Source organism: Asterias amurensis, chromosome 11, assembly GCF_032118995.1.
Source record: "Asterias amurensis chromosome 11, ASM3211899v1".
In the NCBI taxonomy this organism is placed as follows: domain Eukaryota; kingdom Metazoa; phylum Echinodermata; class Asteroidea; order Forcipulatida; family Asteriidae; genus Asterias; species Asterias amurensis.
In genome coordinates, this window is record NC_092658.1 from 11,326,679 (window position 1) to 11,340,850 (window position 14,172).

The window sequence follows — 14,172 nt, forward strand, 5'->3', positions numbered from 1 at the left end:
GTGAACTACTGACCTGTGGTTACCTGTGTGGTTCTATTGACGATGCATAGCAACAACAAGCGAAATGGCTGATACCGAAGACAGGTAATCTTTTCGAAAATACACCTTTTTTGTTTGATCATATCTAAAAAATGAATAGCAAGTGTATTCTCAACTCTTAAATTTAATATTTCCCTTCACTTGGTATTAAATAATGTAACGATTGACGCAAAATAAGGATAATCTGTCATGATGTTTTGGTTGAAATTTTTACTGTCGTGTCGTGAGGAATGTGAAAGTCAATGTGATTTGGCACCACACGAATGGTCATGATGAGTTGAGTTGGCGAGATGACTGATGACAGTTCAAAGGCAGAACAATTTAATAACTGTATTGATACGTTCTAAAAAGGAACACTTACTTTAAATATAGTTGAGGGTTGGACATGGGAAGATGTTCCTTTCTATTTCTAATAAATCTAAAAAAGACATGATTGAATTTGAATTGATAGTAATTTGATAATGCCTGGATTCCTGGAAGCTACAATAACAACAAATTATAGATAATATATTTTTTAATTATAAAAAGACTCAAGAGTAAGACAGGCACTTGTTTACTTTAATAAAGTTTAATTGTACGACTGCTGAAAATCTTTTTCTGTTCTCCAAATCGATGCTTTTACATTTTATACCAAAATTGTGCACAGTTTATCCTGCTGTCAGTGCTGACAGGTGGCTGAGTTGTGATTGTTTCTTTATATTTTCTCAACATTCTTTATTTGTTTTACATCCAAAGTTTACAAGATCAGTTGGTGGAAGAGACTCCTGAAACTGCTGAACAGGATGAAAATCCAGCAGAGGAAGCCCCTTCCCAAGGTGAGTGCAGTCAAACAACCTTTTCCTCATAATCAAATCACATTGGTCTTTACTGCCTGAAGGAATGTAGCAAACAATGATAAGAGTTAAGACAATTTACAATTTTAATACAATGCAATTTCGAAGTAATATATGTTTTCAGTTTCTAAGGCCATTGTTTTAGAAATGACACAATGACATCACCAGAGTAAGGCATCCTCTCATAAAACTAAATAAAAAAAACTTGCTTGTTAACCCATTTTGTGCATGAGTTTCCAATTATTCCGTCATTGATGAACCTCAAAGATGGCACTCACTGGCGTGCTCATCAAATCACAAAGTCTGATGCATTGATTCCAGGGTTCTCCCCAGAGTTTTTTTCAAAACAGTTGGGCATTCTGGACCTAAGTTTTTTAAGTTTGGCCTTAGTACGCTGAACTGAAACAAAGTCCTCTAAATGTTTTTATTTTGTGTTTATGTTTACTTTTATAACCACTACTTTGCAATCCCTATAATTTTTCAAAAACAGTTGATGGTGATGACAAGTCAAACATGATGGACATTGCAGGAGAAATAAATGTCAAGGCGCTTAAAGAGGTAAATCTACTACAATCTGACACAAAGAAGATGCAAAGAAAATACTACTTAAATTAATGAAGAATATTATTATGTAGGAAACTTTTGTGTATATTCTTATATGCCATAGTGTAATACGCTCTTGTATTACAGGGGAACCTTAGTGGTGAAGTTTTCGAAAGACCAACTAAATGCATAAGATGCTGAAGACTGTCTTCAGTTTGTTGTTGTTTGTTTTTGAGACTGCATTGTAATAACCAATTCTTTCAACCCTAATCTATAGTTTAGAGAAAATGATACTTCTGAAGTACCTGATGGGGAAGGTGGCAGACCAGCCTCAGGGGAACGTCCAGCTTCAAAGGAGAGACCAGCATCTGGCCAGAGACCATCCTCTGCCCAGAAAGCTTCCAGAGCTGGGTCTGTCCAAGATCAAGGTGAGGCAGAAGAGGATCCTCATAGAGCGCCTTCTGCTGACCGGCCCCCATCAGCAGCAAGACCAGCCTCAGCACAAAGAGCTGGCTCTGCAGCCTCAGCACAAAGAGCTGGCTCTGCAGCCTCAGCGGGTAAGCCCCAAACTCCCGACCGCCCACTTTCTGGGAGACCAGGATCGGCTCAAAGGCCCGGGTCGGGAGAACGGCCAGGCTCTGCTCAGAGACCAGGCACAGCTGAGAAACCAGGCTCTGCTCAACGACCAGGCTCTGCTCAGAGACCAGGATCTGCTCAACGACCAGGATCTGCCGAACAACCAGAATCAGCTAAGAAGCCGGGCTCTGCCCAGCGACCAGGCTCTGCCCAGCGACCAGGATCTGCCCAGCGACCAGGCTCTGCCCAGCGACCAGGCTCTGCCCAGCGACCACCTTCTTCAAGAAGACCACCCTCTGCTGAGCAACCAGCCGATGTCTCCAGACCTGTTTCTGCCTCTGCGGATAGACCAGGCTCTGCTGCCAGACCGGGGTCAGCAACCAGACCAGGCTCATCAACTAGACAGTCCCCTTTGGCTGCTGAGATGGCTGGTCAGGATCAGTTCGATGAGGGAGCAGGAGGGTACAGTAGAGGTATCACTGGTAAGTATTCAACCCTTATTTATAATTTATTTAGACTGAAGCACCAATCCATTGAAGACACTGGACACTATTGGTAATTTTTAAAGACCAGTCTTCTCACTTGGTGTATCTCAACATATACATAAAATAACAAACCTGTGAAAATTTGAGCTCAATTGATTGTCAAAGTTGTGAGATAATAATGAAAGAAAGAAAAACACTCTTGTCACACAAAGTTGTGTGCTTTCAGATGATTGATTTCGAGACCTCATTTCTAAATGTGCCGTCTCGAAATCAAATTCGTGGAAAATTACTTCTTTCTCAAAAACTATGTTACGTCAGAGGGAACCATTTCTCACAATGTTTAATACTATCAACCTCTCCCCATTACTTGTTACCAAATAAAGTTTTTGGGTAATAATTATTTTGAGTAATTACCAATAGTGTCCACTGCCTTTAGGTCCTGCCCATCATATTGAAGCAGCAGCACACATTCAATTCAATTCAATTTGTTTATCCAGTCTGTTCACTATTAAAAAGATAGCATGTTTATTTGCATTTTGTAATATGAAATAATTGTATACAAAATAGTATATCACTAGGGAAATTGACTGGGTAAATATGTTGAATGGAATGGTCTGTTGTGAAGTATTTCTATTTTTGATATCTGAAGGTGCTGGTGGAAGCCGGGGTGGCGGGGATGACCGACACAGACACACCGAGCTGACACAAGTAGACAGCGAGGAGGAAGAGGAGGAGGAGGAGGAAGGGGAAGATGATGGGGGAGGAGAATCAGACATTTCTGATGATGAGAGTGAGATGGTGGTTTTGGATCCTGATCACGTAAGTAATTGTTATGTATCCTACTTGATAGGAAATCTTATAATGACAAGTTTAATTTAAAAAAATTGAGCAAATTATCATCAATAAAATTTCAAAAGGTCGCATTCAATCAACTTGATTGAAGGAAGGGGCGTCCTAGGGTTTCTATGTCTAGAGAAGTACAGCATTTACCTGTCAGATGAATTAAGATTTAATTTGAGTAGTTGTAGTTAAGCACTTAATTTTACCTTTAAGAATTGATATTTTGTCTTCACAAGATTGCCAGATATTTTATCTTGTTTTCCACTTTATTTCCCCGACCAACAGCCCTTGATGAGGCGATTTCAGACTGCTCTCAATGACCACCTGTCGAAGCAGAGCACCAAGGTTTCTCTGGAGCTGAGAGAGCTCAGCGAAGCTCTGAGGAACAAGCGTAAAGAGCGAGAAGAGCTCGGCGTCAATCTGTACGGCCTGCAGCAAGAGCTTGCACGACTGCAGATGCACCTAGAGAAGCGGCACGACGAGCTGAGCAACATGGCACGCAAGCGGCAGCAGTGCGAGGAGCAGCTCCAGGAGGTGCGAGGCATGTATAAAGACACTCAGGGCAACGTGACGCAGCAGCGTAAAGATGGTGAGTGACTTGTTTGTGTTGAACTAAATCATTCATGTTTTAGGATTTTTGCCACTGACGAATGGTTTGGTTTCTCCTTGCACTGGTGTAAAGCACCCTTTCAAACTATTCCAGGAAAAGGTTGAATCATTTAGATTTTGTTGTTTTGCAATTTGAAGCTCATGCAGCCACCATTCTACACTTACAGGGCAAGTACCAAACTTCTTCGCTAGCAATGTGAGTGAAGAAAACCTAGATACATAGAATACACCAGGCACAACTAAAAGTTTTCTGCAAACCTCTAAAATGTTGAAAGCACAGAGTTCCCTGCTTTCATAAACACTTATTCATTGCTTATGGAAAGCAGAGCCATGAAATTGTGCCCTGGGCTCAATTTTATAAAGCCTGTAAGCACACAAATGTTCTAAGCACAGAAAAATTAAGTAAGCACAAAAATGTTCTAAGTACAGAAAATTTTGCTTAGCAGAAACCGGCCAAAATTCCTTCAAATTATCCATGTTGCAACTGGTGACCCACTAATTTTTTGCTTCAAAGAAATTTGCGAAGCAGTATTTCTGCTGTGCAACTTTATGAAATGTTGTCTTTTCATCCTTCTTGTACTCTAGCCTCAAGCTTGCAGACAGAGGTAGAGAATCTGGCACTCCATCTGTTCTACATGACCAACGCCAAGGAAGACATTCGTGGGGACATAGCTGTGATGAGGCGGGCAGCGGAGAAGGCCGACAGCGAAGTCAATGTTGCAGAGACCGACAAACAGAAACAGGTTGGGTTAGGTTGAACCAGACCACTCTCTTAAACAAAGTTACATCTTTTCAGAACCACCCTAACTCATTTACAGATCATCAATACATTGTAAACCTTACTAAATCGTATTTCCCCGATGCAAAGTTTTAAATCCTACTACATATTTTGTGCCCAGGCCCCTCTGTTTGACCTGAGTTCACAGGTTTTGATGTCTTTCATTTTTGCCATCTCTCCATGGAGTTGTTGGTCATGTGTAGTGATTAAGTTCAATTTGCTGAGAGTTCTTGGCGTCACAATTCTAAATGAAATGAAATGGTGATACGCACCCAGAAACCAACTAAATCAAGCAACATATCTACAAATAGATATACAAAATTTTTTATAACAAATATTGGGTTTTTAATGTTAACATTTACCTGAAGTTTCCTTTTTCTAAAATTGACAGTTATTTGTCTTGTTTTACAGGATTTGTACGTTGACAGGTTGACCGAGAATGTTGATAAGCTGAGAGAGCAGATATCTCTTTATGAAGCCCAGTTTTACGCACAAGGTGAAGAGACCAAGGCAGCTAAGGAAGCACTCTCAGAAGCTCGCCTGGAAATCGAGGTGTGTTCAATCAAAGATTTGGGTAGTCTGTTTTGACTGAGAAATATCAACAATAAAAATTGCTAAGTTTGATGCTGAAACTTACCTATGCTTAGTGTGCTGCTGCACATTTGAAACCACTATGAGGTGCTACATAAATGGGTCCATGTTCATAAAAAAAACTTAAAAGTCTGTCTGAAAAAGTGTTTCTCTTTGTTTGAGCGCCTTTAGCACCTCATTGTAATAGGTGGAAGTGGGCGCTTTATAAGACTTCAATGTTTTATACATTGGTTATCGACACATTGGTTACCAGCCAGAATACTGTGCAATGTACACTGCTCATGACTGGTTCTCCTCTAAATGTAGCTTAGCAATGAAAATGAAAAGCAATGTTTTCTTCTCAACAGCTCTATGAAATTGGGCCTGGAACTTTAGTTCAAATGTTCCGATTCACCACAAATGCGGTCTTGCCCTTCCATATGCCACAGGCCGTCCGTTTGTATCTGAACGTTTATGATGTTTAATATTTTGATTGCAGTCAATTAACCTGGAGAGAAAGCAGCTGTACCAGCAGTGGAATAGCAGTATTATTGGCATGAGAAGGCGTGATGAAGCACACGCTGCCATGCAGGAAGCACTCAGGTGAGTCCTTGCTCCTCATTAGCTCATTTGATCTGTATGATCACGACCAATCAGAAGGCCTGTTATATGTGACTCATTGCAGATGCGTGATTTCTCAGAAAACAAATTCAGAAAATCTTCTTGAAAGCAGTCACCAACCAGGAGAAAGAAAGAGTCCACATTTTGTCCAAACCTGTAGTTTTATATTTCTTGTGATTCATAGAAATTGTAAACCTGAACTTTCACATCTGAAAGGTTCTAAGGGGATCTAGGCCTGCAAGAATTTTTTCTCGTAGTCAAATGTCTCGCCAATCAATATCATCCGCTACGGTTTTGAATACAACATGCCAACCTGTAAATAAGTACACAAATGTGCACAGCTCTGTAGAGTTGGAAAATATTACCAGGAAAATGTTACCAACTCAAAAAAACAAAAACATCAGTGAATATTTTGCACCATCAAACTCGCCCTACACCCCTCTCTCTCAAACAGCCAACAGAGGCAGCACATCCTCTCCCTGCAGACAGAGATCGATGGCTACCGTAAGTCCATCCTGAAGGAGCAGGAAAATAACGAGACGCTGACCATCCTGCTGAATAAGAATGAGTCGGACATGAACACGGTCAAGAAGCTCATCTCTATATGCCAGTCTAAACAGGAACAGATCAAGCAGGACTACAGCACCTACACCAGAATGTTGCATGAGACGGAGCAGGCCCTCACCAGGGCAACGACGGTAAGTCATGTATAGAATAGCAAGGCAAGTTCTCAAAAGAACACAATCTACTCAGCGAGCAGACATAATAATAATAGGCCACATTTATGTAGCACATAACCACCGGCATCAGTGCGCTAGTTTACTAACAATAAAATTCTTAAGCTACACATGGTTTTACTGCGAACTAATTATACATACAGTTCGTCACTAATATTTACCTCAAAGCAAAAGTTTTTTTATGAAGGGGAATGGTTTTAATGAGATAAAAAACGGCAGTCACTTCCCGACTAGTGTTTCTTTCAGGGTTTTTTTAAATTACAGACAGAATACAGAGTTGGTTAATATATATATCTCTTCCTGTGTTTAAAAAAATCCTAACAATCTCAGGACCGAACGCTGCGGATGAATGAAGTGAATTCCCTGCGCAAACAAATCGAGCGTGAATTCCTAGAGAAGATGCGCTTGGAGGAGACCATCATGGAAACCATGCGGCAGAAGATGACGATGGACAAAGTGACTCAGTATGCCAACAAGATGGCCAACAAGACGCGCAAGCTCATTGCGGAGCAGGTGAGTGTGTGTAGTTGTTTATGAGAAGATTGGGTCTTAAAGCTGGCCTCAAGTCGACCTTTGGATGATATCAAAAGAGTTGTTGACTCACTTTTCAAGATGTTGCTGTGACTGAGCACAGACAACAGGCCTGATACTTCACAGAGGCAATGAAGGCGATTGCCTCTATGCCCCCTGGATATTGCCTTGGTGCCCTTGAAATGCCCCAGAGAAATGTACAATTTCCTCATAGGGTGCCCTTTACCAAATGGAGAAAATGCCTTGGTGCCCTTGCCCTTTCAAAAAATGAAAGGGCACTTTCAATGGCAAAATTCTTTGCACCACACGTAAAGTTTTGTTTTGGCTATTAGTGTATTTTGTTTTCTTGTATCAATGGCCAAATAATGAAATAGTTATTTTTAACAATAGCAACAATGAAAAAAAATAGGCAGTTTAATATTCATTTTTTGTGTGTAAATTATTACGTAAAATTGGTCGACACATGACCTCACATGGTCAAAAACACTGGGAAGTATGTTGTGTGGGGAAAGATAAGTCTCCTGGGGCTATAAAAAGCACAATGCAGAATCTGTGTTTTATTTTTAATCACTAAAATATCATCTTTTTTCCATCCTGGTGTTTAGGAAGCATCAAGAGCCAAAGTAGAAAATGAGATTTCCCACGACACTCTGGATCTTTCCCACACCCTGACGCGGGTGGAGCACCTCAGAAAGAACATGCAGGAGCTAGACGCAGAGATCCATGAGAAGAACGAGATCATCTCACGCAGCGAGAACGAAATCGTCAAACGCAACGCCGTCATCGAACGCAAGCAAGGCCAGATTGATCAGTACAATAAAAAGATTGAGGCGATCATCAGCTCTCAAGGGGTGAGTAGTCAAGAACACTCTTAAAATTAAGGGCAATAAAATAAACAAATTGAATAGCCTAAAGCAGCTTACAAAAGAATAAAGCATTTTTTGAGGCATTTCACTTTGAAGTAAGGTGGTTATGCTAAAATATATCACTTTTTATGCTATATTTTGTGTATTAGGGATTATTTTTCTTTATGGACATATTCTCAAGAGCATGACCACCTTTTGAAATGAAATTTTCACAAGTTAGTTTTAATGCATACATCTACATTTATATAGGATTAAAACAATCAAACAATTTTCAAACAAAAAGTCGCATCCCCTTAAGGTGATCCCCTAGCTGCCGCTTCCCAGGTTGTATCGTAATTTGGGTGTGATCCCTGGCTACACGGCAGTTAACGGTTGTATGGCTTCTGACTGGCACCCCCGAACAAAGATATTGACAAAATAGGGACACCGCCAATATAGGGCTAGATAGCTCAGTTGGTAGAGCGCCGGCACGTTAATCCGGAGGTCGTTGGTTCGAATCCCACTCTAGTCAATTCTTTGTTCAACCCCAAAAATCATTTACAAATTTACCCAGTCAGTTTACCTTGTGGTTTATATTGATAATTTTCAAACAATTAACAACTGTACCGTGCTCACCATTTTGGTAGTCAACTGGTTAGCATTTTACTGTATAAGAAAGGGATACTGAGTCCCAAAAAGGCGCAACCAAAATTAATTGGGTCAACTTAAATCAGGAAGAAGACATATCTTGACAATCTTGAGAATAACTATAAACTTGTTCATTTCAGGGCGAGGAGCTGGGTCCATTAGAACAAGAGGTCAATGGCCTCCACAAGAACATAGACGCCCGTATCCAGGACATTGCCGACCTGCAGCAGTTCTGGCTGCGGCAGCAGAGTGAGCTGGTCAAGCTGACCCAAGAGAAGGACGGACAACAGACAGAGGTCAACATCATGAAGAAGGCCCTCATGATTCTACACCAGAAGAAGTTACGCATTGAGAGTGAGTTAGGCTGGATTTTCTTACAATTTTCTACAATTTTTCTGAGTGACTGTATTGTTTTCAAGTACACATAAACTTAATCATCTTAAAACTATTTGTATTTAAATCCCTAAAATGTAAAGCGCAATGAGACAGTTTTTGTAAAATGCGCTATATAGAACCTTGTCATTATTTTTATTATAAAAGCTAAATTTGTAGAATTCCAACTAGAGTGTTTACCTTCAACAGTCCGCTGGGCAACTGCCAGTTATAACTTCCAAGTCGGTCAAAATTCTGTCCCAGTGGTCCGTATGGCTAGTTCATTGCGTCCAAATGTTTGCGCTTTAACAGGGCCCAATTTCATAGGGCTGCTTATTTAGCAGAAAATAATGCATAACAATTGCTGAGCAAAAATGAGCAGGATACCAGTCAGAAATTGTACTTGTGACATGGTAGTTCGGGTGGTAACCTTATTCTGGTTAGCATAGTTTGTTTGTGCTTAGCTACTTTGTGTGCGGAGCTCTATGAAAATGGGCCCAGATTGTTAATAAGGTTTTGAACTCAAGCCCCATACATATGATAATGTTGATAGAAAATCTTAAGATAATGATTAGTGGAAAAGCTGTTGGACTAGTGAAATGACAAGGTCCCACTGGCTAGTCAGTGAAAAAGTTGGGGGCAAATCTCGGCTTGTCGTTGGGTGTGGTGCTATGTATGTACTAGTGACGACCCAATGTAATGGCGACGCATTACAGTCACTCGGTTTATGTGTATATCAAAACATTTAATATGCTTTACTTTGACTGTGGTTCACGCAAGTAAGACTTACATTCTTCTTGTTTCAGATGATATCACTAGCCAAGAGGCAGAGCACAAGGACGTCGAGCGCAGCATCCGCAACATGCAGAACGACATGCTCAAACTGAACCTCCTCCTAACCAAGGAGGGCAAGACAAGACAGAACCTGAAACAGGATAACATCCTGATTGAGAATGACTTCATCCTGTCGCTGAGAGAGGCTGAGATGGAGTCCATACAGATGCAGAACCAACTGGAGGGACTGGGAGAGGAGAAAGAGAGGCTGCTGAACAGTCTAGTGGAAGCCGAGTAAGAATTCCCAAATAAGAATTTTGCCTAATCAAGAATATTGCCCAATTAGTAATCTCACCTTATTAAGAAAATCATTCAAAAAAGTTTCACAAAGTTCTTTGCAATCAGGAAACTCATCTCTATAAGAAAATCATTTACAGGTATTCCATGAATAAGTTCTGCTATAATTTTCACTGAATTTCAAGTATTTGCTTTATGGAAAAGAAGTTACCAAGACCAATAAGTTATGAACTTCTTTCACTCTAAAGTTTTACGATTCCACTTTTTATCCTCATAAGAATGTGAAATACTTTGGAATTGTAAAAATACTTGGCTTTATTAGGTTTATCTGAAGTATGCACTGCTGGGTTATAGAGGTCAGTCTTTCGGGTTTTGAACTAAAGAATGGTTAAATTATTCTACAAATCTAAAACCAAATTCTACCTTCTTTCTTCACCCTTCAGACGTCAGATAATGTTGTGGGAGAAGAAGACCCAGCTTGCCCGAGAGGCTAAGGCCACTGTTGATTCTGAGGTAGGCCAGGGTGAGATCAGAGCCATGACTGCTGAGATTCATCGCATGGATGTCAGACACTCCCAGCTCATGAAACTACAGGTAGGTGTAGGAGTCCGCTTTCATGTTATGGGGGTTAAGATGTTACTGTGTGATTGGGAGTTCCCTGTTACTGTGTGATTGGGATTTCACTGTTTTGTGGGATTGGGATTCATTTTGATTGTGGGATTGAGATTTCACTGTTGAGCTTGATTCATACTTGTGTACTTGCGTACTTTCAGTGGTACTGTGGAATTGGGCTTTAGGATTTCACTATTTTGGGATTGGGATTTCACTATTATTGTGGGATTGGGATTTCACTGTAACTGTGGGATTGGGCTTTAGGATTTCACTATGGTTGGATTGGGATTTCACTACTATTGTGGGATTGGGATTTCACTGTTACTGCGGAATTGGGCTTTAGGATTTCACTATTGTGGGATTGGGATTTCACTATTATTGTTGGATTGGGATTTCACTGGTACTGTGGAATTGGGCTTTAGGATTTCACTATGGTTGGATTGGGATTTCACTATTATTGTGGGATTGGGATTTCACTGGTACTGTGGAATTGGGCTTTAGGATTTCACTATTGTGGGATTGGGATTTCACTATTATTGTGGGATTGGGATTTCACTGTTAATGTGGAATTGGGCTTTAGGATTTCACTGTTACTATGGGTTTTGGATTTCACTGTTTCTGTGGGATTGGGATCACACTCAAGCTGAGTGGAAATGTGATCACTATTGACCAACCAACGACTGACTGTAGTAATCTTGTTTATGGGCAACAGGAGAAACTGATTCAAGACATGGAGAAGGCAGTGTCCAGGCGGGACACCATTGTCACTCGCGGAGACGCTCAATCCAAACTCTACAAGAAGGTGGAGACTAAAGGAACATTCCAGAAGAAACTGACCGAGATGAGGAAGAAGATTAAACAGACACAGCAGGTAAAGAGAATCAAGTGTTTCAAGTGACCCCTGACTGCCCCTTTAAACTGTCTATATATCATTTGTTATAGTGAAGTTATTCATTGGCTAAATGCTTATTTCGATGGGATGAAAGATGTATTATCATCATCAAGTCGACTCTTGTCGGATGTATTATAGGTGCTAGCTAACTTGCCATATTTATTCTACCCTCATTTATTATTTCGCTCATTGAGAAGCAACAAAAACTGTATACAGGTGTCTGCTGGTGAATCATCCGAGACGCGTGAATAGCAGTTGACTTTTTTTATCGCAGATAAAAGTTAACAAACAAATAAAGATAAAACCTTTTAAAATTCTCCAGATTGCACAGTAGGGCTTTTAAACCAAAGATAAACACCAAGCAGAAAACATTACGAAGACCTCATTTCAATTCAGTCTGTTTCAGCCAAACATCACAAATTTTGGTTCAGAATGCCCAACAGTTTTGAAAATCCTGGAGAGAACCCTGTGTGTTGTAAGAAGATGGAGAGAAATTTAAAAAATAGTTTATGATCACTCAAACAAGTTTCATTTTTTGTTTATCCAGGATGCAGGCGCCTGTGATCAGGACATACAAGAGCTGCGCACTCATCAGCAGATGCTGAGTCAAGAACTGGAGGAGAAACAAAGCAACTTCCAACAGCTTCAGAGCAACGCTGATACCCTGGACGGTGACCTGGACCGGCTGGTTGAGGTCAAACAGAAGGTAAGTGAAAGGTCATAGGCCAAGACTAGGAATATAAACCATGGGTATGATCTTGCAAGCTCGAAACGTGCCCTCACTGAGGGGAAAAAAAAGAACTTGCTCACTGGCTGTAAGTTGTGGGTGACTTGTACACTTGCGCGCTACTATATGTAGTTGGGAGTCAATCTTCGTGATAGCACCATCTGTAAATCTCTTTTGAGAAGTGTTTGTTCTGAAAAGAACTGGGGGTTGACAACTCCAACTCTCTTTATCCCCGATGCAAATTTAACATCTACTATATCGTTGCGGTACCCGCTGCCAAAACATAGGATTCGAACTGCCTCTATCTGCCAGGCAACCTCGGTAGTCTAGTTGGTAAGACACTGCTCTAGAATTGCAAGGGTCGTGGGTTCGAATCCCACCCGAGTAACATGCCTGTGATATTTTTTTCACAGGACTCGGGGAAAGTACTGAGTATTCAGTGCTAACACACATCGGTGTATGGGTAAAGACCAAAATTAAAACTCCAACTCTGTTAACTTGATGTGTTTTGTGTTTTCTTTAAGAACCTGACTGATCTCCTGGCCAAACAGCAGAGGGTGAAATACTACCAAGCCCTCAAGGATGGCAAGTACACCCTCCTCTGCAAGACGGAGACTGCTCTGGACTCTGAGATGCAGAAGCAGACTGATCGGATGCACACCATTGCTACCATTGTTGATCGCGTCAACCAGGAGTTCCCTCACGTCCAGCCTGCCATGAGGAAGGTCATGGTAACGCTTAGCTCACGGGGGGTCGGCGAGGAGGATCAATAAGATGGAAAGGGATTGCAAAAGATTGTTGGGAAATGTTGGAAGCTGCTGGATGGAATAAGATTGTGTATTATACTTGGTGAGAAACCCTCCTGAATCCAACTCTATCCTCCAATGTGTTAAGACTCTGATATGTTTGGACTCAGATAAGAATGCTTTGCCCCAGGGATAAGGGTGGGTGGTTTAGAAGTAAATGACCTTGTTCTCTAGAATCACACAAAATCAAGAGATGGATTTTGTAGGACTTGGGATTGTAAGGGTGAAATTCAAACTGTATTGTAAGTGACCAATATTGGCCGATTGCCAGTCGTAAACTTTTACTATGTAGAAAATTGTACATTTATAAGTATAAAAAAAAAACTTAAACTTAACAGGCTTTCTGAAGCAAAGCAAAAGATACTCTAACTTGATTGCAACAATGCAAATCATTTTTTCTGCTAAAACAAAAAGACTTGGTATACAGTGCTATGAAATTGGGCTTTGGTTTAGCATCTTAAGCACACAAAACAGCTGTGCATCAAAAAAAGGCTTGTCAGAATATGATTGTCAGCCAAAATACTATTTCCCATGTTCCATCTATGACTAGTATCCTGCTTATTTTGCCGAGCAGAAACGACGCTAACCTGTATTTTCTGCTCAAGCAGCTCTGTCATGAAGAAGATTCCCATTTGTTTGATTGCCTGAATAAGTATTTTCTGAAGACTCTAAGAGATTTCATTCTATTAAGACATCAAATATTAATATCTATCAAATAAATCAATCGGGACTTTAAATAGTTATTGTTTAAAACTAAAGATGGATGGAAATACAGTTTCCAGACCAGTCAAGAAGTCCCGAAAGACTTTAACAGTGACCTCATATAGTTCAAGATGGTTGTTATATGCCTTATCCCCAAATTAGCTGTTACAATATGGAACTTGACTCTCCTGACAATACATAGTAGTAAAGTCCACACAAGATGTAAATTTTCATGTTGGAATAAATACACATTTCCGACAAATATTATGTAGTTATACAAACTTTTGACCGTTTGATTTATTATTTTTAAATTAAAAATATGTTGTACAATAACT

At 40.4% G+C, this 14,172-nt stretch overlaps 1 protein-coding gene across 1 annotated transcript; it reads left to right on the plus strand.

Moving 5' to 3' along the window:
- Nucleotides 1-23: 23 nt before the first annotated feature.
- LOC139944018 (coiled-coil domain-containing protein 40-like) lies at nt 24-14,147 on the plus strand. The gene is made up of 18 exons (XM_071940951.1): nt 24-84; nt 775-854; nt 1,363-1,430; nt 1,693-2,473; nt 3,126-3,295; nt 3,602-3,905; nt 4,511-4,668; nt 5,115-5,255; nt 5,773-5,876; nt 6,349-6,592; nt 6,962-7,144; nt 7,768-8,013; nt 8,796-9,009; nt 9,834-10,095; nt 10,542-10,692; nt 11,423-11,581; nt 12,150-12,308; nt 12,854-14,147. Exons 1-18 carry the CDS (start codon nt 65-67, stop codon nt 13,100-13,102), a joined length of 3,693 nt encoding a protein of 1,230 aa, XP_071797052.1. The 5' UTR covers nt 24-64; the 3' UTR covers nt 13,103-14,147.
- Nucleotides 14,148-14,172: the final 25 nt, after the last annotated feature.